Below are 25,852 nucleotides of genomic sequence, written 5' to 3'. Positions count from 1 at the left end.
TTCTTTTTGTTAATTAATAGTCTACAATTCGTTTAAAAAGGCAACCATTTTGTTTTTTTCCTGGCCGAACCCCCAATTGATACGGAGTGGGTAACTACGTTAGCCAAGAAAGTGATACGATTGAATTTAAGTTATGGCTTTTGAAAATACCTCCATTTGACATCGAGGCTGTTTGAAAAGGATAGAGTTAGTGCTACTACAGAAAAGGAACTAAATAAATTTGTACAACATCATTTGCTGTTTTCTTATTGGTTTGGTTCTAGAGTATTCTATAAAATTCTTAATCATTTCATTGACTCTTTCTCATTGAGTCCGTCCAACTCAACTTCACGTGAAACATATAAAGCAGTTTTATCATTTCGTGAGAGACCACTGTAGATGACATTTGACACGTGGATGACAATTGAGAGAAAATTACATTAAAGTTGCATTAATATAGAGAAGATTTCCAAACTGCCAGACAGCTTTTTTTGGATTGTATAAAGGATTATTTGAGCGAGGCATTCCAGAAACTGACGTAAAAAGAGCTGCTAGTACGCGCAAAGTACTTATGACTAGCATGTTATGAGATTATACTAAAGTGATGATTCGATACTTTTAGTCGTCTAGACATAGCGAGCTGGAATTTTCTTGGCATTATGAAATCTAGGGTTCTGGAATCATATAGAAAAGAACCGTAGTTTAATGTTGAATACGACAAGAATGGACCCGGAGGTTTTACAAAAAATTGTTCAATGAGAACTCACCGCCTTAAAAATTCAATAGGTAAACCACAGGCTCCAACACAGGTTGGAGAGTGGGGGGAGGGGGGGCGAATGGAGAATTTAACACCCATAACAAAAGACTCTTGTGAGATGTTCTATATTTTGCAAAGAAGTGCGGGTACATACACTAGGGAATGTCCATAACTAGCTTTTGGCTACGGCAGTTTCATATCCATAGAATCGCTTAATAAAGAACATGTTGCCAATATTACCCCATCCCCAACACTTTCTCATCAAATTTAGACGCAATAGCAAATCCATCCTGTCGAGAAATGGGCACAAGTGTTCCCCCTTTAATATCCCGTGGCGCCACAATTGTTCCCTTTATACGCCCTAAAAGTAAGAGCCAGTCCACTAGTTCTATGATACAAGCAATCAAGTGTAGACACCAAAATAGCACAAGTCATCATCCCTTGTTATTTGCTTTCTGCTTATTTTACTGCCGCAAATGGATGGGTTTGGTCACAGCTTTTACAAAAAGTTAACGAGTTTAACCAAGGAAATGGGGCCGTGACCCTAACTGCAGACCAAGTTTAAAAAGAAGGAGCTATCAAGTGCAATATCAATATTTGGCCGAGTGAAAGAAACGAAGGCGACGAATGGAAGATCGTATGAATGAATGAGCAGACCAGCAACGAACTCCAATTTTATTTTCTTCAAGAATACGTTTCATAGACAAACGTTTCACCTCTGATTTGCCAATCTGATCTGATTTGCCCAAACCACTAGAGAATGGCATCTGCCCCTAATAGACCACCTACAAATAGTAAAACACTTTGTTAGTGCTATGAGCAAAAAGTAAGCAAACATTGATAAATTCTGTCGTTAGTATATCAACGTACTACTTTCAAATTTAAAGAAAAAGTTTTGTGGTCTTTTAGTTGAATGCTATATTTAGTCCCCAAGGCCCATTAAGAATGGAGCAGCTGGCACGATAATTTTATATCCATTAGGTAGCATGATACGCGATCTGCTATACATGTACTAAGACCAGTTTCTAAATACAACAATTATGAAGCCCAGCCTTGCCTATAGAAGACAGCAACATAATTTACTGAGTCATCCTTTTTCAGAAGCGGCACCAAGGGGGGGGGGGCAGGTCCCACCCAGTTCTCGGCAGGACGGCAGGATCGAGACCTAAAATGTTTTGCTTTGTTTCCTCCCCCTCGCCCTAAAGCCTAGTGGTTGGTGTCGTCCCTGTCCTTTTTTATGTGTATACGTCAAGCTTGGTGTACATTTCTATGTTTATGAAGCTTGTAATGCATTTAAAGCTTGTATCTCGTCAATGGCAGGCCTGTGGGGAAGCAAAAATTTTGTCACAGCATTCTCTGCGTTACAGAATACATGTCTTTATCCAAGCACAAATAGTTGGAGGGGTGAGCACCCACTTTTTCGAAAATTGACAAGTGAGGTTGTGCCCCCTGACACCCCTCCCCCACCTCTACATCCCTGTGTCAGACCCGATGCTGCAAAGGATCTGCGCAAACACCATACAGTCCAGACGACTCACACACTTATACCTATGGGAAAACTGTACTTCACCTTCCAAACATTTGTACTCTCCCGGCACCGCTGCTGGTCCTCAATTGCTTCAGGCTACTGCTTAGACACCGATTATCGCAGTTAACTTCTACTTGAGGAAGAATGTGTACTCTTAAGCCAATATGACGTATTTTGTGCACGAATGATACTGGAGGTCCTGTCAATCAAGACTGTGAAATATCCTGAACATCTCCTTGTAAACTCTCTCAAAAAGTTAGAGGCTGCATTGAAGCCAAGTTTATTTGTCAAAGACATTCAGCTCTTTTAATTATTTCAAGCCAACTGAATTTGATATATTGAGGAATAATGAAGCTTTTCAGATTTCATTTATTTTGACTGGTTTAGCTCTGAACAATTTTGTGAAAAACGATGAGATAAAGCAGTTCTGAAGTTCTTCACTAAGAGGTTATTTTCGTTTTTGCATCTTGGCTGAGTAAACATTGAGAGGAAGCGAAGAGGGAGGAGCCTCATAGGCTTTCGCAAAGAGCATGTGACCATATCTCATATTTGTGTATTAATAATATTGTAATGTTTTCAAAATTTCTTCCCAGTTTACTCGATTTAGTTATCTTCAATTTAAGACCTCTGATTCACAGAGAATGGCAAACCTTGCGAAATACGAAAAGATCCAAGAGATGCTCTGCTATGTCTTATGAAATTGGGCTGTGATTGCCCAATTATGTTGACTACCCCCACCAGTCCTGCTACTTTGCCACCTTTAAAGCCCGTGCCATTGTAACCTGGGTTGTTTCTGTACCCATTAACCCCGTACAATTGCTTTTCCATATAATTGTAACGGGTAATCATCATCTTTCCCTGACCTGAAGTAACATCACCCCATTTCGAGAAATCATATTGTTATGTTATGATAAAACGTCTATCGTCGAGGGGAAGATACCTTTGATTGGAAAATAGGGCTAGAGAGCTTGATCAGATTCGCGTTTTTGAATCAATGTTTCCAGCTATTTTCTTATTACGGTGCGTGCTTCTCTGAGGCTATTTCATTTTCTAAACTGAACTTTTTGTTTCCGATTTGTAGCAAACTCTCCCACTGTACAAATCACGAACTGATGCGATTATCATTCTACAACGCCCGAATGTGATGAACAATTCAAGCCTTATCAAAGGAAACTCGGCTCCTCGAGATCGCAACGGCCTAAGGCAAATCTATAACTCAATCTGGCAGGGTGCCGGTACCTTTCGATTTCATTCAGCCCATAAACCTGTAACCTAAGGGAGATTCATTGATATTTGTCATACTAATGAGTTTATGTGGATGAAAAATGGCTAGTGTCGGAGCTAAAGACATTCCATATCGATTCCTACTTCCCTTTGTAATTTCCACTTCTTTTCAAAGCTTAAGACCTAATAGGGCGTTGCCATTATTACTAGCGCCTCCGTTTCATTCCTTAGCAGATATGAGACATAACCAATGCAAATATCTATTAAAGTAATTAACTATTTGGAGACCCTTGTAGCTCATTGTTTCCAATTACACCAAAACAAATTCAGATAAAAAATACCTGATACGACTGACCACCAAGCATCGAATCTCGATTTGATTTTTACCAGACATGTAATCGTGACGTCAAGAATTCAATCTTTCTTGCAACGTGTTTGAAATTGCTAATAAAAACAAATGCCACCACACATGGTGTTTAACAGTAAGGCACTTCAAATGTCACTTTGCGCTGCGCCTTTTCAAACATAATCACCGTTTCTCTGTCATTTTCACGTACAACTTTATCTTAAATAAGTTCTGCAACTTAAAGCATCGTCAGCTTGTATGGTAGAAGATAAATTTAGCTGTAGATAAATACAAGCTCTTTTTTCACTGCCACCAACCATTCGATTTGAGGCGTTTTGAAATATCCACATTCGCAGAGTTGTTCTATCTACTTTTTAATAACTGCTCTGGTAGCCAGTACAGGCTGCAACTGGAGCATTAAACCGCATGTAATCAGCTTGCCTTCACTATCTGAAATTCACCATCTAATGCCTGGTAGAGCCTTAACAGATTCCTAACAGGGCCTAAACAGAGGTGATGCGAGCTAAGGCCCTTGTATCCATGTAGCAATTTTGTTCGCAGTATGGATCCTTGAGCTAAGACATCTCAACCTCTATAATTTGGATACTAAGAACTCTGTTTAATGCCATTTCATCTCTAGAAAATTAGCAAGTAGGAGGTAAAAGAAAACTGATCTTTTGAACTATCTTGTCAACTTGATTTAGTTTGAAATTCTTTGTTTTTAAAGAGTAGTGTTTCAGTTATCAATCTTGGCCTGATTTTCACAACCTTGCTTGTTGGTTGCATCCCAAAATCTGCAATTTTCCTATTATCTAATTACTCTTCCTATTACATTAACGATCTAGTTTTTTTATGAGAAACTATCTTAATGATGGCAAGAGATTTACCCGTAAACATAAATTAAAAGCTAGGCACTTGGACTCAAACTTATCTAATTCATGAAATCTAGAACTTTTTATGGCCAGAAAAACGCTGATTATAAATGCGCTTTCTGACACTAAAGCGCTTCCTAAAGCAGTTTATATTTTGCAGATACTAATTTTAAGACCTATTGTACGTTATCTCAAAGCACCCTCTAATACAAGTCCCGTTATAACGCATTGATATATTGATAATGAGACTTATGTACGATTATGCAGCCTTGGGTTAGCTGCTCGTCGCAACGGGCGCTAGTAATAAGGCCGTGCTCACAGGACGCAAGATGAGGTTTCGAAATGCGTAGTACATTTTTCTTAGCAGTACCCTTCACACAAAACGAAGGTTTCCAAGCGACAGTGTATCGTTTGCATATGTTCAAACGCGCACGTAAGTGACACGCCACGCTAACGTACTATATATTCAGAGCGGACTGTAAAAACCATACGTTAACTCGATAATTTCAAGTGCTAATTTTTGAGTTTTAGTAGGTATTCTACGTCATCTTTATCCTTAAAGTGCAGATTAAAACGTGTTTTAGATGACCTGTTTCACGACTTGCCAGAAAATTATGCTTAACACTGTTATATAAAAAATACTTTGCTAAGTATTATGCTTGCTCTGATGTATCTTGTTACGTCGACAGCGTTTGCATACAGATACCAACAAACAATTAAAATTTCAGCCTTTATTTGACATACGATAGCTTGACATTTGGTACATCCTACGCATTAGCAGTCTGGAACCCAAGAAAAACGTCATAAAAACACGTCATTTTAGAATAAATCAGCCCTTGGGGCACTTAAACGTGCGGTAAGGTTGATAATAGCAGTTGAAAGCTGTGGGCTGAACAACATTGTTACGGCAAAGTTACTGAAGATCAGTTAAAAGAATCCAAAAAGTAGTCATTCGTTTGCTGTTACCGTCAATAGATGCCGTCTCTTGTTTTCTTTGTTACACTATCAGTTGCAAGGTTTTTTGGTGTTTCGGCATGGTCAGAGTGGGACAAGGTGGAGGGACCTGTTACTTTCCATTCAAGACACTGTTATCACAATAGAGTTACGGGGAAATTTTTTAGGAAGGAGTTGGGGCTTTTCCCAACCGACACTCCCACTTGTAAATGTTACTAACTTGCAGCCTTCTCGGACGTGTTGTGCGTCTAGGCTACTATGGACGCCCCTTACAAAATCTATTACTCTATCAAATGCAGTTTTCAGACACATTTTAGGCCCTTTATGGTACGGAAACTGCACTTTGGGCATTTACGGTTCGAAAGTATCCATGGGTAGTAACTGTATCTTTCAAGTCAAGCGTCGCTTAGTCCATGGATGGATGACCTGTTCTCATCACGGGTGACGTTAAGTACTTTTCCTCCTGACTCACGAACCCAGCAAAATTCTGTTTCTTAAAGACGGGCCTGGCAGATTCTCAATAGATCATCATTTTCTTTAATCAAATGTGACAAACCTGAAATAGGCCCAGCGTCTCAGTTGAGCCAAAAACTATATTAAAGAGCAAGCTCCTCTTGCAATTATAAACACAGATATAAGCGGATGGTAAAAAAGGAATGCCATTTTATTATTCTAGGGCCAGAGCTCTGAAAGTTCTAAATGCAGAGCCGACGATTTTGCGCACTTCACTCAGCGCATAAGAAAATTGGAACAGACAAAGATCAGTAACACTTACATGGCGCCGTCTTGTTGAATTATCCATCTATATAAGACGTTCTCGTCAATCTAGCTTTCAATTTTTAGCAAGTTTCGTGAAAGTGTCGGGTGCAATTTCCTCAAATAGAACAAAATCATGTGTCAAGTTGAGTAACCCCGATATTACCGTCTATTTTGTTGATTAGCTTCGCCTTGTCATTTCACCGCAAATGTTAATTTCACTCAGTACAGATGACATCCGATATCTCGAACTTTTTCGAGATAGTGCATGACCAAAATAGCGGGCGTCCCATCAAATTTGTCTGAAAATTTGCAGATTTTAAATTAGCTGCAGTAGGACATGAAAAGTGTTTCGTAAAAAACTCAATTCAATAGAAAAACTCTTTTCTGGAGTAATTCAATTTCTACAACTTTGTTGAGCTTGTATCTTCGAGCCGCAAAATGGCATCACTGTGAAGCCATCGCCTCCATGGCATTTCTAAATTCTAAAACCATGTTTTAGTCTTTTCATTGGACTATCATATATCAAACCGTAATTTACTTAGCAGTCCTTTAAAGCGTTTTCCTTCTTTTCTTTGCACGGTTGCTGTTCTTATAAAAATTCATCATCAAAAATCAGCAAAAAGCACGGGGATAATTTTCTTCAGTCAGTTTATCTTTCAAGCAAGCTACCAGTCGTCGAATCTAGAATAATGTCTGACTCAGTGGCGGATTTAAGGAAGGCAACTAGTGGCAGTTGCCCCTTAAACCCGCCACTGAAATAATTCCCTTACATTACAAAGTAAATAAAGAGTCTTCTGTCAGTAGTTAGGGTCCGAAATTGTTGTATACAGCGTACACTCGTCACCATTTTTCGAAAAATTTTAAGCGCCCCCACTACCAACTGCCCCTCCTTCAAATTTTCTCTGGATCCGCCCCTGTTCTGACTGATATGATATGTATGTCAGATTTCAGACAAAAGTTTGGGACTCGGTTTAGAGGTGTTTTCAGCGTAAAAAATAGTTAAGGTCAAACTTTTCTATATAGTGGTTAAAAATTGCTCATCTGAATTCGTGACAACTCAAGCAGCCAAAAATCAAATACACTCTTAAATATTTATTTTGAATAAGGACAGCTTGGTGTCCTCGTACCTTCACGGTGTCACATAACAAAAAGTACTGTTTATTTCGATTGACATTCTGACAAAAGTGTTCTGCGTTGTTTGGCAAACAACAAACAAAGATGTAAGGAAAGGATTTTTTCTGGAAATGTGATTTCACACTTACACAAGTTGACTTTGGCCATTTGAGACTTGAGCTTTGGTTCAAGACTTTTGTATTATAAAAAGCAATAGTAAAAAATACAATATTGTTTGAAACAGAGAAACGTAACTGGACTTTCGTTCAAAATGTCACCTACTCGGAGACAAGGTGTTCATCTTTTTTTGTCTCTATCCATTCTATTATTACAAATTCACTTGGATTTTTTACCTGTCTCACACTGTAACATAGTAGTTAAATTCTCATTCCACTAGTTTAAATGCTTAAATTCTGAAGACTTTGATGACAAAGCCTATAGTGGCTACTATTTTTTTGGGGGCATTCGGCACCAGCTCCCCAAAACTTACAAGATCCCTTCTAATTAGTAGAGTGCGGGAAAATAACCGACCCGAGCGAGGCTCGAACTCACGACCCCTCACGTTGTACGTCAAAGTCAGGGGAAGATCACTTCTGTTCCTATTGTTCTCAAACAAATGCACCCCTAATAATTCTATTCTCGTCGACGCTGATACTTAGAAAGATATTATCAAATGTTTCGTTTGCCCACTTACCCATATACTGTGGTGCTATCTAAACGATGTGTTTGTCGACTCTATGATAAGATGGTATCAACTTTTCAATTAGATATAAGACCACAACCCATTGCAACGCCACAAGTTTGAATTTACCCTTTATTATACATTCATGGGCTCCGGGTACCATTTAAGGAAAAATTCTGTTGTGCCAGAAGATTGAAATATTTCGTCTTTAACCACTGTCTGCTGCAACTGGACAGGAGACAGTAAGATGTAGACTTGGTTTAAATGTTGACATTTGCTTGTTTTGGCGTTGTTTGTCAAATTACGCAGAAAATAGTTTAACCAAAGATTACAGCATACCTAATGGCAGTGTCATGCGTACTTTAAGTTATTTTTCGGAAAGTTGCTTCCACTAAATCGCTTCTAAATGACGTCAGAAAATTACATTCTGCTGTCAGTCTAAGGTGTACGAACTACCATTATAGCTAGCTTTTGGCTAATTACTGACTTCAATTTCCACAGTATTGAAAACCCACACTAAGATTGACCGTATTTTCTTATTAGATTTGTAGGTGAACAATTTTTTGGCGGTACAGAATTTGAAAATGGCTTTGAAAAAAGCAAACATTCCAGAACATTCCACATAACTGCATAGAAAGGTCTTGTTGTGGAGGAGCAGGTAACATCAGGGCCAAAGCTGCGAATTTGAAAGTGGGGGGGGGGGGGGCAAGGCTAATGAAAGTGGGGGGGCAAGGCTATATTCACCTTTGATTGTTGCTTCGAAATAACCTGCTTCACAAAAAAGTGGGGGGCATGGCACACTGCCCCCCCCCCCCAGTGGCGTGGGCCTTGGTTAACGTGAAGCCAACTTGGGACGTAACTAGTTTATAAAGATGCAAGTTTCCCCCGTAACAGGGAGGGCGACGTACTTGCACAGAGATATCTAACCTGGATGCAAGAGTCTCCATAATTTGGTCTCAGAAATATAGTTCGAAACCAGTCACAGAAATTTTTCAGCAGTCTACAATTTCTTTTCCCCGGTATCTTGAGACTCTGCCACCCACGGTAGGAGATTTAGCAGATTCTTATAATGACTGACTGTTATGGCTAGTCTAGAATACACTCAATTTTATGGTGTGGCTCTTATTCCTGCAAACATTTTATTGCACAGAAACATTGGTTTCGATCAATAAGTTTGTGGTTTCTAAAATTGATGAAACCATAGTCTATAGAATTCTGTAAACTATGATTAAAATCAAGAAATTTTGCAGTAACAGATCTCCAGTATACTGCCATTTCACTCTCCACGGAGACATAGTACTTCTAAGAATTCCCTTTATACGACTTACGATGACTACTGACACGATTCTGGTTTATTTCTGTGATGACGTCATATGCGGATTCTTTTTAACTTTTCAAGAATGACAGCTGAAGCTATCAAGTGACATTCACTTAATCGGTTCTTTCTGAATGACGCCATGTTTCGCGGTTGTTCATAGCTTTCTAAAGCTCTTAATGGACTTTTTAGCTAATTTAAATTCATAATCTCTACACATTTATCGTCATCATCGAACGTTTTTGCGTCAGAAGGTAATGGTTGCGCAACTGAATAAAAGTATTCCTCAAATGTATAAAAGTATTCCTCAAATGTCCTTTAACCTATAAAACGTTTTCATTTTAACCCCTGGTCATCGACTCGTTGTCCCTTACTTGGGTTCAGATGTTTCATATCAATTCTCAGCAAAACAGTTTTCCCAGGAATAAAGTCGTTTATCGAGGAAAAGTTAGTTTTTGAAACAGTAGGCATTCCCCCCATTGTTATTAGTCCAACACATTCGGGTTGCTTGACGGTTCTAAATGTTCTAAGTTCCAGACACGGCTTATTTTAATTTGGCTGCTAGCATACACTCATTTTTTATAAGAAACTGGTAATAAGAAACGGTAGGCACAATTTTTCGGAAGTTAAGAAACAATCCCATCCAAACTGAGAAAAGCTAAGAAATTTTTATAATTTGCAGTTTTAATTTTCCGAGTTGACAATTGAAACGGTCTTGACATTGAACATCACTGTTTATTGCAACACTACACTTCATATGCAGTTTGCATTCATTCTCAGTAAAATGCACACTCAAGAAGTTTCCATTTTAAAATTTGTTTCGACTTCAACTTGACATTGATGAAGTTCAATGACCTTAACTGTTTACAGATCTCAACAGAGTTAGTCATTCTAGGAAAACAAAATTCCTTGATCATTTTGTCAGTTTATCTCTGAATGTGAGTAAACAATTTACTTATTCATTACCTAGGAATTTTAAGAAACATGTAAGAAACTTTTGATAACAAAATGGCCAGAAAATTTAAGAAACTGCCTACTAGCAACGGACCTCAGTTTCTTATAAAAAAAATTCGTGTATCGCTTCTATGTAGCATTTATTCAAAATTAGGAAGAGTGTATTTTACAAGCTCTTATTCCGTGTTATCTTTATAAAGGAAGTATAAATGGAGGAAGATTCCGGCAATGTAGCGACTGGGACAGGAGTTATCAAAACTTCCAATTCCTTGTTGGTCAGTGACTATGGATGGATGGTTTCACTATGACTATGATTCGATGAAGCAATGATTCAAAATTACTAGGCAGTGTTAAATCACACTCTCGTTACAAGAACCAGTAAATTGAAGTTCAGCCTTGCTGTTTTTAATTTTATTTCAAAAATTTTGGGCTGGATTGTTCTTAATTTGTTCTTGAATTATTAGGGTGTAAGCTGTGCAATGACTATTTAGAATGTTCCAGGGGGTGTTCATGCCTCGCTTGTCAACACAAAGTGAGTTGGTCACCCTTTATTTGGCGACAAGCTTGAAACTTCAAAGAAAAGCGCCCCTAGATTGCAAAATCTCCCCGTTTTCCAGATGAAACCATGTTTAAAATCGAGGGGCAACTCACTATTGCAGATAGCGTACGAGATTTTGCCGAAAAAAAGGATTTCTGGGGATTTTGAGACAAAACAATAGGATTTCCACCAAAGGTGTACGAGAGTGATTTTTTAGAGTGATTTACCCCTCGTTTAAAATCATATTTTACAGTAGCTAAGTCTCATAACTTTTGACTAATTTTAAGACTCGTGTTCTTATAAAATTGTTCTAATGAAAGTATTGTGTATTGCTCTGGAAGAATATATGCAAGAAACTTTTCACTCTTGATGTTAGATGCATAAAACCCAGCCTCGTGAGGCGCCTTGATTCTTTGAACTCGTAATGAGGAACTGGAATCCATGCAGATGTCCGTTACCTTTCTCGCAATGACGTCATTGGTGACGATAAACGTCCCAAAGGCATAACACATAATACGTTTTAAATCTGCCCTGAGAAAATTTGCGATTGTTCTCCATCTTAAGTGAAAGATCAACCGTCTATTATAAAATACAATCGCATATTGTCAACAGTGGGTGTGAACAGGGTAGCGGCATATTTCAAAAGAACAGTGGCCATTTGTCGTGACTCATCACCTGACCTGTAAAACATTTCGCATTTCCAAATTTTCTTTTCACATAGATTGTTTATTCAAGCCGATGATTTGCAACTTGATGAGAAATTTTCATAGAGCATCATCAACCACATACAAGAAAGAGATGCGTAACCTTTAATCAGCAAAAAGCGATGATTTCGCTTATCGCCTTCCGGCACACTGAAGAGTTTACACCACTTTATCAATAAATCAAAGAGCATTTACTGTCAGCATAATCTCTAGTAAATTATATCATTTCTTTTACAGAGGAAATAGAGGTGTTTTGCTCTCCCACTGCTCTCTCTTCTCCGTTTTTCATATTCCCGATCCCCTTTTCTTGTTTCCTTTCATACAAATGCCCCTATTCTTTCCAATAAGAAATTTTGAAAACATTAGTGAAGGATTTTATAGATTTTTTTGCTGTAGGTAAAATTTTGGATTTTCAAGAGCGGAGTAAATTAGGACGAGAGCACGTTACCCGATTGAAAGCTGGGACGTGATTCACTCGTGTTTTCTACCTGCTTTTTCGTCTGTGTGTGTTATGTTTGCATAAAAGGGACTGGTCCCTGATTCATGATGCTTCAGAATCCATTGTCTTGAGTTGGCACGTTCTTCAAATAGCGGTAGCCAAGAAGGAATTTGTCTAGTTATCAGATATATTTAAATAATTTGGTGTCTCTGATATTAGTATACGATACTTGCATTTGTACGATATCATGGGGCAATTTGATCCTATTAAAAGCCTATACCATTGGCTATTGAACTTTTTGAAGGGCGTGGGAGCTCAGTGAATTTTTCGAGTTTTTTGCTTGGTCATTTCTCTGCTATCTTCTATGCTAAATGACCTGATTTTTAGAGGTTAATTATCCAGTATTTCAAATCGCCAAAGAACGCTTTACTAAAAAAGGAATAAGCATGAGGGGCGAATAATATCTACGCCTAAGATAAATACTCTAAACGTCGCCTTTAGAAGACCCTAAATTGATCTATTTTCAATGGCAGAAACTTAACTATTAGTCCAATTCAAGAACATCGTGAAAAAAAGAAGGGGAACATGTGCCTTTACCCTCATCCTGCCGCGAATTATTACTCTTTCTTTGGTGCATAACGGATCATTTTGCATTAGTTTTCAAGATTTTCTACAAGATGAAGGACAATGGTTCCAATTTTGTTTTCCCATCACGCAAAATTATGTCACATAAACAAACATGGCCTTACTTGAATAAAATTGCCTTTTCAAAAAATAAGCAAGCTATTCAGCATCTGGCACCCAGACCAAACATAAATACGATGGCTCATACATTGCAAGCGATAGCCAGAGTCAAAGACTCTAAATAGCCCCAGACAACCAATACTTTTAGTTTTGGGTCTGGGACTCAGGCTAGCAAGCGAGGTCCCTTTCTCCTCCCTGCTAGAGTTTTTGTGCTCCGGAATAAAGAGGTTGATATGGTGAGCTGCCACCCTTTAACTGCGCCATAAAATTATTTTTAAATACGTTATTCTCGGTGACGTCCTCCTTAAAGTCATTGAAACTGGTCTGGCATAGCATTCCATAGTAACATTTACTTATGATATAAAGTTATTATCAGATACAAAATTAACTGGGAAAAACGGGATCTCTAAAGATAGTTTCGTTTTTGCTTTCAAAACTCTATGAAACCGTACTATTAAAAATTTCCTCGAAATTATTTTCTTACGGATGACCACTCTGTGGTGGGGATGGATGGAGGACGCCCCCTTGTGTAGGCTGATGGGATTAGGAACTGCCTAAACTGATCTATCTTAATCTCATCTTGAATTCTATGTTGATTCGATGCTTTGACTTGATGCAAAAGGTTAAAGGGCTGAAGAATTGCATCTCTCTGCAAATTCAATTTGTTCTTTTGCTATTTTAGTTTTGGATCAACCTCCATTCAAATCCCGTGCCCTCGTTTCCAATCCATTCAAAGCCTCCCCTCTCCTTTTCCACCACGCAGGCCCTCCCGTGAAATTTGATTGAAAATACTGAGAGCCCAGTGCATTTTGCAACACCTTTAATGTTGTTACAGAAACTTTGCAAAGCTGGCGCAGGGTTTTGAGAATCGATAGCCGTTAATCCTCCGGTATAAAAAACTTTCCAATACGCTTGGTTTATCCCGTTTTTGCAGTTAAGATAAAAGTCACTGTTTAAGGTAGATGGGTCTCTGCTTGTATAGTATGTCTCCTTATGCATAATCAAAGTAGCGTATGGACCCAATATAAATGGATGAGCTTCAATTAGAAAGGGGATTAATCGTTTTAAATTTTAGACGACATGAAACCAGATTGGAACGAAATGACTTTAAAAATAGTTAACAATGCTGCAACTCGAATCACTCAGAAACACTTGAACAGACAAGATTTAAATCCTCTGTTTACTGGGTGCAAAGCCCATTCTTCTGTTGTAGTCTACCGATTTTATCCGCTACAGCCATTCATTCAGGAGAAGGAAAAATAAGTAATCTCAAGCTGTGGATGACTGACTCACGTTTGTTCTAGCTTGATAGGGGTTTCCGGTCTTTTATTATTTCAAACAGAGACTATTGATAAAATTTTGTTCAGATCGGGAAAACCGCTGGCCTGGGAATTGCAGATAGAATTTTTTTGTTAGATAATTTGGGTGTAAACAAGGGCGTCGGGTGCCGCAAGACTGAAACTTGGCACGCGAGGGCGACTTTTTGATAGACTTTTTCAAGATAAGAGACGCATCAAAACATGAAGGGGCGCTTGTGAACATGAAATGTCTGGGCACCAAAAAGCAGGGCACCCAGGTACATTTATCACTGGTAACACGACCATATAAATGACGCGGCTGCCCTTTATCACAGAATAGCATCTTCAATGTCTTGATTTATAGCTTGGTATTTGAAGCAAAGCCCTTTGGTTTGCGTTCGAATATGTGTACCACACAGAAAGTGGCTAAATACAACAAGGAATCTAGTAGCAGCGCCAGATGGGGATAATTACCCCTCCCCCACATCTGTGAAATCATGGTCCAAATATTTTTTCTAGAAAATGATTAAAAAGCGTTCGATAGGAGTAAGTCATATTATCGCCTACGGAAAATTCACCTGGTACACATCACTGAAGCGAGGTAAAAAGGGCGTGTTATCACTGGTCACGCCCATTACCTTCACACCCTGCAGTAGCTGGCGCCCCTACTAAAGGGACTTTGAAAATACATTTGAAGATGATATGAAAAAGTAATAAAGACAGTAGCTTGATTGAGAGACAGTCTCTAGTCAAATTATCTGAGGGATATAGGAGACTTTGAGTCTTTCAAAAATGGCAATTCCGTAAAAAAGGGGCATTTCGTTGAATCCTGATAGACGCATTTCTTTTTATCAAGAAAAAACTCTTAATAATCATCCACAGTCCTTGCCCGAAAATCAATAAACTCTTGTATTGTATTGTTGAATTGTGTTAAAAATGGAAAAACTTTTTCGTTTTGTTTATTCAACATAAAATTTATGCCTGACTTTTAATTTTTCAAAAAAAGTCTCCATAGCTTTTTCTGGTCAGTTCATTTATTGGAATTGTCGTGACTCACAGGTTGAAAAATTACTGAAAAATTGTCTAAGAGACCATAATTGTTTTCAGACATGAGAAAGGCTAAGTTGTATCGCAAAGCTTTTTGTTAGCATTGCGTGCTGGCCACTCTCATCAGTATCGTGATCTTGCAGTTCTTCATTTAAGGTGGCGAGAAGCAAGTGATGAAATTTAGTCGTTTGAAAAAGAACTGACACGTGTCCAAGGTTGTCTGCCAGCCAGAAGAGTCACATTTAGGCTGCATGTAAGGAAACACGAACCTTTATTTTTGGCTTTGCTTGAATACGTATTAAAAGGGGGACATGGCAAAAAACACTCTCATACCCTCCAATTTAGTTAAAAACGACCCAGCCTAACTTCTAACTTTAAAATTGAACTTTCCTGTACTTTTGAGTCTCACTGTTTCAACCAGGTCATATTAGATGACGAGGTTACAATAAATTCGCTGTTCCCTTCTTCTGTGTTTTATTTGTAATTGTTGAAAAATTCATTAATCAAAGGCCTTACACGCCCAGTGAATATGATAATACGACGACGTGCAAACTTGTGCAATGCAGGCTTGGCCTAAATGAAAGTTGATTTAGGCCAAGTATAGAATTAATTGCTTTATATGCAAATAAATGGAAAGGAAAAACTAAATTAATGATAAGCGAATCTAAAAAAAGAAAATTCTGCCATTCAAAGTATGGATAATTGTGGTTTACCAGACAGAAATATCCAACGAATAGAGAGATGAAAGTTAGACATTACGTAAGTAAGGCAGCTCTACTTCATGTTTTGTTTAAGCGAAATTTCCGTTTAAAATGCGAGTTTCTAGATAAACATATTAGAAAAGTGGAAACTGATTGTGTCGGTAATCCTGACAAAATAATAAGTAAAATCTAGGATGTTAAGGGGAGGGTATGAAATGTTGAGCTTCAAGGAAGATCATCAGAAAACAACTAAAAATTTGCCCTTTTTCGGCATGAAAATGGGGAACTCGACCGCTTTGAACCCCCAGCACTTGTGTAGCAGTATAAACATCAGTGACTGTTTGGGACACTTCTAGATTTTCTTGGTCCATTTTCACTTTGATTTGTAACAGGAATTTCTTGTACCGCGTAATAGATTGGGAAAAACCTTCCTTCCTTTATTTTGCGCATTTCTCGTAGCTTTTTGCGTAATGCTGAGAGAAAACGAAACTGTCTTTTGCCTTATTGTTGCTAACAAGGAAGTTTGTTCTTACACATTAAAGACGGTAAATGAATTGGATAGTCTTTATAACAACTATATAGCACAGACTCAAGGTTGGTGCGCCATTTCCCACCAAAATGTTCGATAAAAACACATCGCTTCAAATTTTCGCACATTTTTTACTCTGTTACTGTTTTATTATTTGAAATATATTCGAAATTACCTCAGCTATAACGTCAATTCTTAAACTAAAGTGTTTCAAGAATACACAAAAGCGCCCTTTTCATACACATCCTATCCTGAAGGTGTCTAATTTTTTCATCGTTGCCCCCATGGGGCTGCTACGTGTGAGTTAATCACCTCTTTTAATTACTGATTTAAAAGGAATAATTTTGAAGGGTGAGAAGTCAATCAGAAACCCCAAAACAACTGTTTAGAGAGTTTTTAACTGCCAATTAACACAATTTTCATTGCCTGAGTTCTGTGAGAAATTATTTGAACCTTTCTAGAAGTATCATGAAAACGAAATTTACAACTCGACATTAAAAATTACTTAGGTTAACGGCATCATTCTGTTCCTTCCACCACCGTTCTGCCCTTTCCACGGGAAAATAGGCCTAAAAGCAAAAACCTTATCACAAAATATTGAACAAAATTGCTCTAAGTTGTTTGGGGAGCTGACTCTATCGTCGCAGTGATGTTTTGAACTTGAAGCTCGGTTTGGTAGACTCCAAGAATGCCACTACTGTCTCGGTATCTATTGTTCATTATTGTTTGGTATGTCAACGATACTTTTGAAAATTAATTTGGCGTAGGTGTTTTTTTGAACTGCGGGAATCCGACCTTTGTCCACTAAAGGCTCTTTTGATTGGTCACTTATTGACACAAGCTAGGATTGACACGCCCCCTGACCATTGTAAATGTTTTGTCGTTCGTCACTTTTCAGCTTGAATAACAATTGGCTTAACCGTTTGTTTGCGCACAATGGCCAGAGTATAAAAGGAAGTTGTTCGGCGGAATTTTCTAAGTATCAGAAACTGCACAGTAAGCCACTGGCTGTAATCAAGTAAAACAGATTCGAGAAAAGTTATAAAAATTATTATATTTCGGTGAGTTGTGTTATGCAAATATTGTTTTTTTACTTATGATCTGGTTTTCTAGTATCAGATCGACTTTTCGTGTGAATTTGCTTACTTCTATGTGATCACAGTGCGCGGTCAGTTTTTTCTTCTCTCTCATTCATTAGGTCCATTCATTTTCATCACCCATGGTATTGGATAGCCATAACTTTAAACTGATATTTCCGTTGTAAATATTAGGAAGTGCACATGGATGCCTGATGCCGTATCACATAAACCAGGTCTCTCAGAAAAGGATCTCCTGTATATGTATTATTTTCTTGTGAAATTTCGCATTACGCAAAACCGCTTATGTTGTTTTAACTCTTCGTTTATTCTGCATAGGGAAACATTGATAATCGCGTGCAAAGATGTTTGTAACTTCGGATCTCTCTCAAGCAAATGTTGTTCCTGACCCGACAATTTACGCACAGGTATTTATTTTCAATTTTGACACTCTTTTAGCCTGAAAATCTTATCGTGTCGTCTTTACTTGGCTGAAACATCGAAGGGGTTAGGAAAGTTGCGTTTCCCGCTTGTTAGGGAACTCCCTTCACTCTTGATATCGTAGAAAATTTGAGGAATCTTTCTTCAGGAAAATGTTTTATTTGATTTAATGTGATTTTTCGATGCCCGATTCCTGGTTTATATCTATTCTGGCTCAACCCACGGCCAAGCTGTGCAGGCCTAATAAAAGTATTGCTTGTAGTTTTAATACTTTTCCGAGTGTCCTTTACTTGATTATCAAACAGTACGATTTGGTTATAACTGCCATCAAATCGTCTCTTCCGAATTAATACGAAGTAGTATTCGTGAAGAAACGATAAGTATTTTATGGTCATGGCGGTTTTTTGTTGCAAGTTAACGATGATTTCACGAATTGCCAGAACCAAAATACCCGTATTCATAACTGATTATCTATTGCAATCATTGGAACGCGCTACTTTCAATACGTAGAGTTAAATTTCTGTTTTGTCTTTGTCATCTAGGAAGCCTTGAGCATCGACTCGGTTGAAGAACAATCTCTATTCGATCCATACGACAATCAAAAAGTTCCAACTGGCAAGCCAATGAAATCGGATCCATGGGGGCCCAGAAAGCGCTCCCTCGACCCCGACTTCGATGATTTCCACACTGCCCCAAAGAAGCCGACGTTTTATGAACCCCTAGATGAGAAGCCCCTTCTACAAGAGTACGAGGAGCCCGAAAAACGAGTGATTGTTCCAGCAGGTAAATATTATTGAGAAAGCAAAAATTATTGCCTTCTGAAAATAATTTTCTACAGCTAGTGGTCATCTCGAATGAAATGAGACACTCATGAAATTTCTTATTAATTAGATTTTTGAGATTCTCAGCATTAGCTCCTACCCCCGAAACCATCCCCCCAAACCACCCCATGTTTGGGCTTCTAATGGCTTTCAGGCTAGCTCTCGTAATTTACCCTTTTGCAAGGCATGTCGTGTTATTTCTCGCCGCTGGAACTGTGACTTACGTAATTCGTAGGGTCGGACAAAGCCCTTGACAGCTAGAGTAACACTTCTCGTTACTTCAGCTATTGAAAGTAGAACAGCTCCTGTAGCGTGATTTATAAAGTGTTTTATCACGAGAAGATAATCAGTGTGCCTCAGCATGGACACTTCCTAGGGATGCTGATCACATCATTACTGAAACCTTCAAGCCAGCACCAAATTAGGTGGCTTTGATTATTTTGTTAATGATTTTCTAGTCGTACAGCGCGCTAATCACAACTACATCGCAGCTTGTAATCATCATCGGAGCTGCCTGATTAACCGTAAATTTTTACCTCATATTAATATAATAGTGCTTAACGGCAGTCTGATTGGAAAGAAATGTTTCCACAAGTCATTAAATTTCCAAACACTGCGAAAATATTCCTCTTGTTTTCAGTTATATTTGCTTTTGAAAAATCTAAAATTTTCTAATTTGAATTCTGTCTGTCATCATAGATCCGAACTGCTGGACAAAAGACCATGTAAAACAGTGGGTGAACTGGGCCATAAAGGAGTTTAGCTTGAAAGATGTTGATGTTAACAAGTTTTGCATGACTGGAAGGGAATTGTGCCGTCTGACCAGAGATGAGTTTTTGAAACTAGCACCAGCATATAATGGAGACATTTTAATGGCACATCTTTGCGTCCTGAGGAAAGGTATGCAATACTCAGATTCTTTAAAATTTGTGTCCAGTCCCCTAAGTAGATGTCAGTGACGTCAAGGCTGTGCGGCCTTACGTCGCTATCCAATTAAAGCTTCGTATTCCTATGTTTGGTAGTGTTAACGGAAGTTTTATTGAAACTTTATTTCACTTTCAGCTCCTTTGCCAAACCTGACAACAGATGACATTGACAGTGCCCTAGCGCCTCCAATGAACCAACAGTGCCCAAGTCGTTCTGGTAAGTAAAACTTACTCTTTGCCGTTGATTATTAAAAGTTAGTTATTTCAGGATACATTTTATTAAAGGGTACATTTTTCTAATCTTAATCTAGCGACCTTTAGTTGTTTGAACCTTTATTAGAAAAATGCTATAAATTTTTTTGCGTATCTGGAAATAACGATCTTTCTTTCTCACACAGGATCTCCCAGATCGACGCCAGCAGAAGATAAACGCCCAGGTTCGACTGTAGGCAATGTTTCCCGAAGCGTCCCCGTAGCTCGTAGCGATGGCAGTGAATATTTGACAAGTTGTGCATTCCAATCGAGCAATGACTACAGTTGTCGAGAACGAGACTCTGTCGTTCCCAGCAAACCACAATGCGAGGGCTCCGTGAATTCATCAGGAGGTAATATATTGTTGTTTTTCTTCAAATTGCACTGTTTTTGATGATTCACAATGATACACACACTATTGAGTTGCCAAGTATGCTAAAGCAAAAGATAATTGTTCACCATCGCCCCACCCGTTGTCTCATAGTCTTATCCAAAAGAGGTTGAGTAGTGAATAGTCTTCTCCAAAAGAGGTTGAAAGTGCTTGCGAAATTTACTTCACACGCATGCCCAGTTTTCTCTAAGTGCTGTTTAGATGGAAGTTATGTTTCTTAATTTTAAAGGTTGGCTGGTGGCTAATGTTAGATAAAGATTTTAATTCAGCATGTTCTTTTTCCATCAGAATATTCTACCTGCTCGACCCCAAGCAAGCCAACTTCGTTTACATGCTCAACACCACTCGCCGGTTCCATACCTTCACCAAACAACCCAACCGGCAGCGGACAAATCCAACTGTGGCAGTTTCTGTTAGAACTGCTTTCTGATCCCAACAACAGCTCTTGCATCGCGTGGGAAGGCAACAATGGCGAATTCAAACTGGTGGATCCAGATGAGGTCGCAAGACGTTGGGGTGAACGCAAGAACAAGCCGAACATGAACTACGACAAACTTAGCAGGGCGCTTCGTTACTATTACGACAAAAACATAATGACAAAAATCCACGGCAAACGCTACGCATACAAATTCGACTTTCAAGGACTCGCTCAGCTTAACCAGCCAATTACTTCAGACGCTCAACTCCACGCGGCCCAAGCTGCTGCTTACAGAGCCGAATTCCCGTTCTACAGTGCATACCCAGGGTCATCGTACGTTTATGCTGGTGCACCAGTGCCCGGATCGGCACAGTGCTACTTCGGAATGCCCCCAAGTCCATATGGTGCGTCATGGGGTCGCGGTTCCTCAGGGTACGTTGGAGGACCATATCGAAGCCAAATTAGTTCTTCTCTGCCGTACTTTTAATCAATTCTGTGGAAAATTATTTAACACAAAGAGATAACTGAAGCTCCGGTGTTCGGAAACGCATGGGTTTTTTGCGTCACACTAACTACAAGAATCTGAGAAAGAAACATTTCTAATTGAAAGAGAATTTTAAGACATTATTTTAAGACAATTTGTTGACTTGCAGTCCTTTGTCGAAATTCGGAACGTAAAGTGTAAATAAAATGTTAGGTTATTTGAAATTGTTCTGTTCTGTAAAACGTTCTTTGTCCTTTAATAGGGCTGAATTTATATCGATTTTGTACACAGCTTTCCTCACAATTGTATTGACAGTTCATTGGTTCATAGGCCCCGATGCCGTCATTGAAACGATTTAAGCCTTTTCTGTTTTCTTTTACGATGAAGATAATAGAGGAAACCCAAAAATTAAATATCTTGTTACTGATATCTCATGCCTTTCATTTTGGATGTTGATTTTTAGATTGTCAATAGAATTGTAAGGAAAGCCGACAAAATCTCCCTTACAATGTAAGGACCTCGTATTGATGTTGTGAATTCTGTTACGGACCATGCGCCCTTTGGCGTTCGCTTTTCAAGGTAGTTTTATAAGACTCTTCAGCGCTATTTTGATAAATTTTTATAAGGAATTGAAATATTTGTATTTGTACCAGAGATTATTTGTACATGAAGCTGCCCTAATTTATATTTGTATACCAAGTTCAAATTAATTATGTCAAAGGGGTAAGAAAAAGTTATTTAACATATATTTTTGTATGCTTTATCTTGTTGTTTCCACTGTCGCTGACTACTCTTCCAAAGCTGTGACCCATTCAGAGGCTCTTTGCCGCATGATAGCAGTTAACAAATTGTCTTCGAAGAAGCAGGCTAAAAGCATATTTGCAGTGTAGGCTTGGGACATGTTCTTATAGCAGAGACATTGGATGATTTTATGGCGGTCTAAAGAGAGCTTTAACAAACTTTGGGATAAACTATTATGCTTTGTGGTTATAAAGCATCGTCTTCAAGGTCCGTGAATTCAGCATAAACTCTTTCAAAAGTAGGGTCTCAACGCTTTCATAAAGGACGAATAAGGCCATTTAAATCGGTGCTGTTTTGAATAGGGCCACTTTTTCGAAGTACAGAGGTTGGTCGGAATATTTTTAGCGTTAGAGCGAGTAGGAAATTTTTTGAAAGTGGAATCTGAGATGACCAGAATTGCACCGTGGTATTTTTGACGGACTGGGATAGGCACCTAGTCGAAGGCTGTGTGTCAACAAAATTTGATGGATAAAAGTATCCTTTTTACATAATTGGTGAAAAAAAACTGAACCTTTCAGGACTCCTTGATACCTTTTCATCAACATTGATTTTGAACTTTGGGCAGGCCAGAAAACTACCCGAACTTTTTTCAGAACTTCCAAACTTTCCATATATTTGGGCCTAAGTTAGACTCGTTTATTTACTAGGGATATTTTTCGGACAACCACAACTTATTGCCCAGCCAAACATAGTCACCCCCATTGCACCCCTGTCGGGGCACCTAGAATTCTGTGTAAACTGTAGAGCTTTTGCAGCATGAGTTCGTGTAGGCTTTAGTGAGAACTCGGTATCTGTTGCTTTGGTGTGAAGCAACAGCTACATGATGAATGCAAAATGTGTTGCGTTCTTCGGTAATATCGTAAAGCAAGTATTATGTTGAAAGTCTATATTTGGGTTTTGAGGATAGAGGGCTAAATTTCATAACCAATATTGTATTAGGGAATGCGGTAAACCAAGTTTAGTCCTTTGTCACTGTAGCTCATTACAAAACAAACGAAGCCGCGGTTTTCAACTTTATCTATCTCTAAATTTAAAACATGTAAGAAACTGGCAACTGCTGGACAAAAATTTGTCGAATTCGTCAACATTGGGCATTCTAAGGAATAAGTATGAAACGAAGATGTTCCTTTGAGTCCTTTGTCTTTCCTTTCCACACTATATACTTTCAAAATATATTGTTGTTTTTTGTAGAGAATATAAAGTTTCCTGTCTTTTTACGATGTTTGACATATAACGGTTCAAACTGCTGCTTCAGTAGTTCTTCACTACCTTTCTAAACAAACGAATTATTGAGCATTTCAACGTGAAAATAATCTACTTTTTGTATTCGTATTCTTCCGCGCAAACAGCACAAAGGGCCCACTCTTGCTCTGACATAATGTTAAAATAAACAGTATACGAGGCTGTTTTCATAACATAGTTACCCGATTCCTGTTTTTCTGTTTCATTCGAGAAGTAACGTTTATTCAAGTAACTAAAAAGATAGCACAATCGAGGCAGTGGCCTAACGCAGTTTAAGGCTTTTAAAAACTGAAGGCCCCGATTAAAAGGGCCCCCGAATTGTTTTAATTTCCATGTTTTTAAGACTTTGACCTCAACTTAAAAAACGTTTAGCTTTCTTCAACTGAAGCTTTTATAACTTAGCTTTCCCTAGTACCCGAGAACGAGATCTGGCTATTGTTTTTCGCATGCTATACAACATGTGATGGGACTTTTGTGCAGTCCGTAAATAGAGGCCCCGTCCCAAGATGTCTCCATCACTCGAATGGGTCGAGGTGTTCTTACAATGCAAGAGACATGAAGGAGTGACTCTAGATGAAGGGTTAGCTCTTTGGAAAACATGCGTAGCTGAAGGCATGCATACCCTGGGTTCCAGAGTGTCCGGGGCCCCTACTTGACGCTCTGTAACCAAGGCATGATATTCGTTGCTCGAATACACGAGCTAGCTATGAACATTATGATAGACGAGTTTACTTTGCTTGAGTTATGAATTTACTTTATTTTAACTCTTTGGAAACATTCTATCGTCACAAAGCTTTTGCTCCCCGTCCCCTGTTATTGTTTTCATCACGTTAGAATGCACGGTTGTGTATTATCTTTCAATTGAACACGAAGTATGCAAGTCAAAAATGGAGGAAATCCCAGATTGTTATCAAGAAGAATGACAATTTACCGTGCTGCCAATTTAAGTATAACCCCAAGATCCGATTCTTGGAAATGACAGCCTCATTTTATTAAACGAAAAGAACTCGTCATATCATTAAATCTCGTTCTTTTGCAAAAACAACCACATGCACTTCCGAAAAAAGTTCGTTCATAACGACCATTTGTAACAACAGATGTTAATCTTCGATTGCAGTACAAATACCAATTACCAGGCATTGAATTCGGCCTTTTTTGGAGTAGTATTTGGAGATGAAATTGGTGATATTGTACAATTGATAGCAACGTTCACCCACGAACCATTAACTGGTACGAAAGTAATATATTTGCTATTTGTATCAATTAGTGCACGCATTGCCTCTAATAGGACATCTTGGAATTGTTCATCCCTGGCAATTACTGAGCTCTGGATAAAGTTTCACATGCCTTCCAATGATTTGAATCGAGAGTGAGCTGTTGAGCACAGGGACGCACACTGATTGATAATGCCACAAAACTAAAGCTAAAATTTTATTAATTTGAAGCAAATCAAGTCTGTCCACATCATGATTTTAAGAATTCATGAAAATTGAAATATCACCACTGATTGCGCTATACCTGCAAAAATTGTTGCTGTTGTCTGTCTGTAGCAAGGGTGCTGTTTTGGACAGCTTATAGCTTGGGGTTCACTTTGGAGAAAACTGATGGGCACGTGGCTGCCAAAAAAATGTATGGCCCTATTCTGAATAAAATACTGAAGCATGATACCTGAAAACATTATATCTTCAATTGGCATACCTGCACCGTAAATGGGAACATTTTATAATCTCGTATTGGGATTTTAAGCTGAAAATGACACCCTGTTGGCAGGCACATCCCCAGCTAGTCAGCGTATTAAGCGAAACCTCAAGGCTTGTAGCTCCCTTTTAGAAAAACACTGCAATGGAATGGCCTTCTCTCACAAATCAGTGATTATCTCACATAAGTGCATAACAGATCATAACCTCCTTGTAAGATATGATCACATCTAAGGTCAAATGTATTGTTACCTTGTTTAAAGCAGGAGCATTTGCAGAAATCAGAAAGTTCGTGCAGTGTACTTTTAGCAGGCAAAGTGCATTTTTATAACAGAAGAGCCACATCTCTCGCTAAGGTTACATTTTAGTTGCCAAAAAAAATCGAAAAATATGGAATTTAAATCTTTTTATGTAAAAATTTGAAATATTTTTGGAGGGTTTGAGGGACTTTTTGCAAGAAATAAAAGATTGGGATTTAAACTCCATATCTTAGCTGTAAAAATTTAATACCATTCATATTCAATCTTTTACAAAACTATAAGTCTTGGCATACATTCTTATTGTATCCGAACTTCAGTATGCGATCTTTACCTTAATGCATCTTTTGTTAATAGCTCAAAAGTATTTATCAACTTTGTTTACTAAGGTATTAATAAATAAAAAAGGAGGTATATAAAAGGAATATTTCAACCCTTTCAGATAGAGAAATGTCGAAGCTTCGTTTATCACAAAGTTTCATTTAGGAAATTTAAAATCAATTTTGGATATAAAGACTTAATACGACTTAGAAAATTGAAAGGCCATCAAAACGATGCTCTTT

The 25,852-nt window shown here is 38.3% G+C and overlaps 1 protein-coding gene across 1 annotated transcript; it reads left to right on the top strand.

The window, feature by feature from the left end:
* The first annotated feature begins 17,387 nt into the window (after window positions 1-17,387).
* On the top strand, window positions 17,388-22,055 carry LOC135684903 (transcriptional regulator Erg). The gene is made up of 7 exons (XM_065200599.2): window positions 17,388-17,544; window positions 17,899-17,987; window positions 18,543-18,783; window positions 19,521-19,721; window positions 19,884-19,964; window positions 20,146-20,352; window positions 20,679-22,055. The coding sequence occupies exons 2-7, from the start codon at window positions 17,925-17,927 to the stop codon at window positions 21,293-21,295; spliced, it is 1,410 nt and encodes a 469-aa protein (XP_065056671.1). The 5' UTR covers window positions 17,388-17,544; window positions 17,899-17,924; the 3' UTR covers window positions 21,296-22,055.
* Window positions 22,056-25,852: the final 3,797 nt, after the last annotated feature.

The sequence above is a fragment of the Rhopilema esculentum genome, chromosome 21 (genome assembly GCF_057945365.1).
Source record: "Rhopilema esculentum isolate cy_ngs chromosome 21, ASM5794536v1, whole genome shotgun sequence".
Classification (NCBI taxonomy): domain Eukaryota; kingdom Metazoa; phylum Cnidaria; class Scyphozoa; order Rhizostomeae; family Rhizostomatidae; genus Rhopilema; species Rhopilema esculentum.
This window is presented reverse-complemented; position numbering and strand designations above follow the sequence as displayed.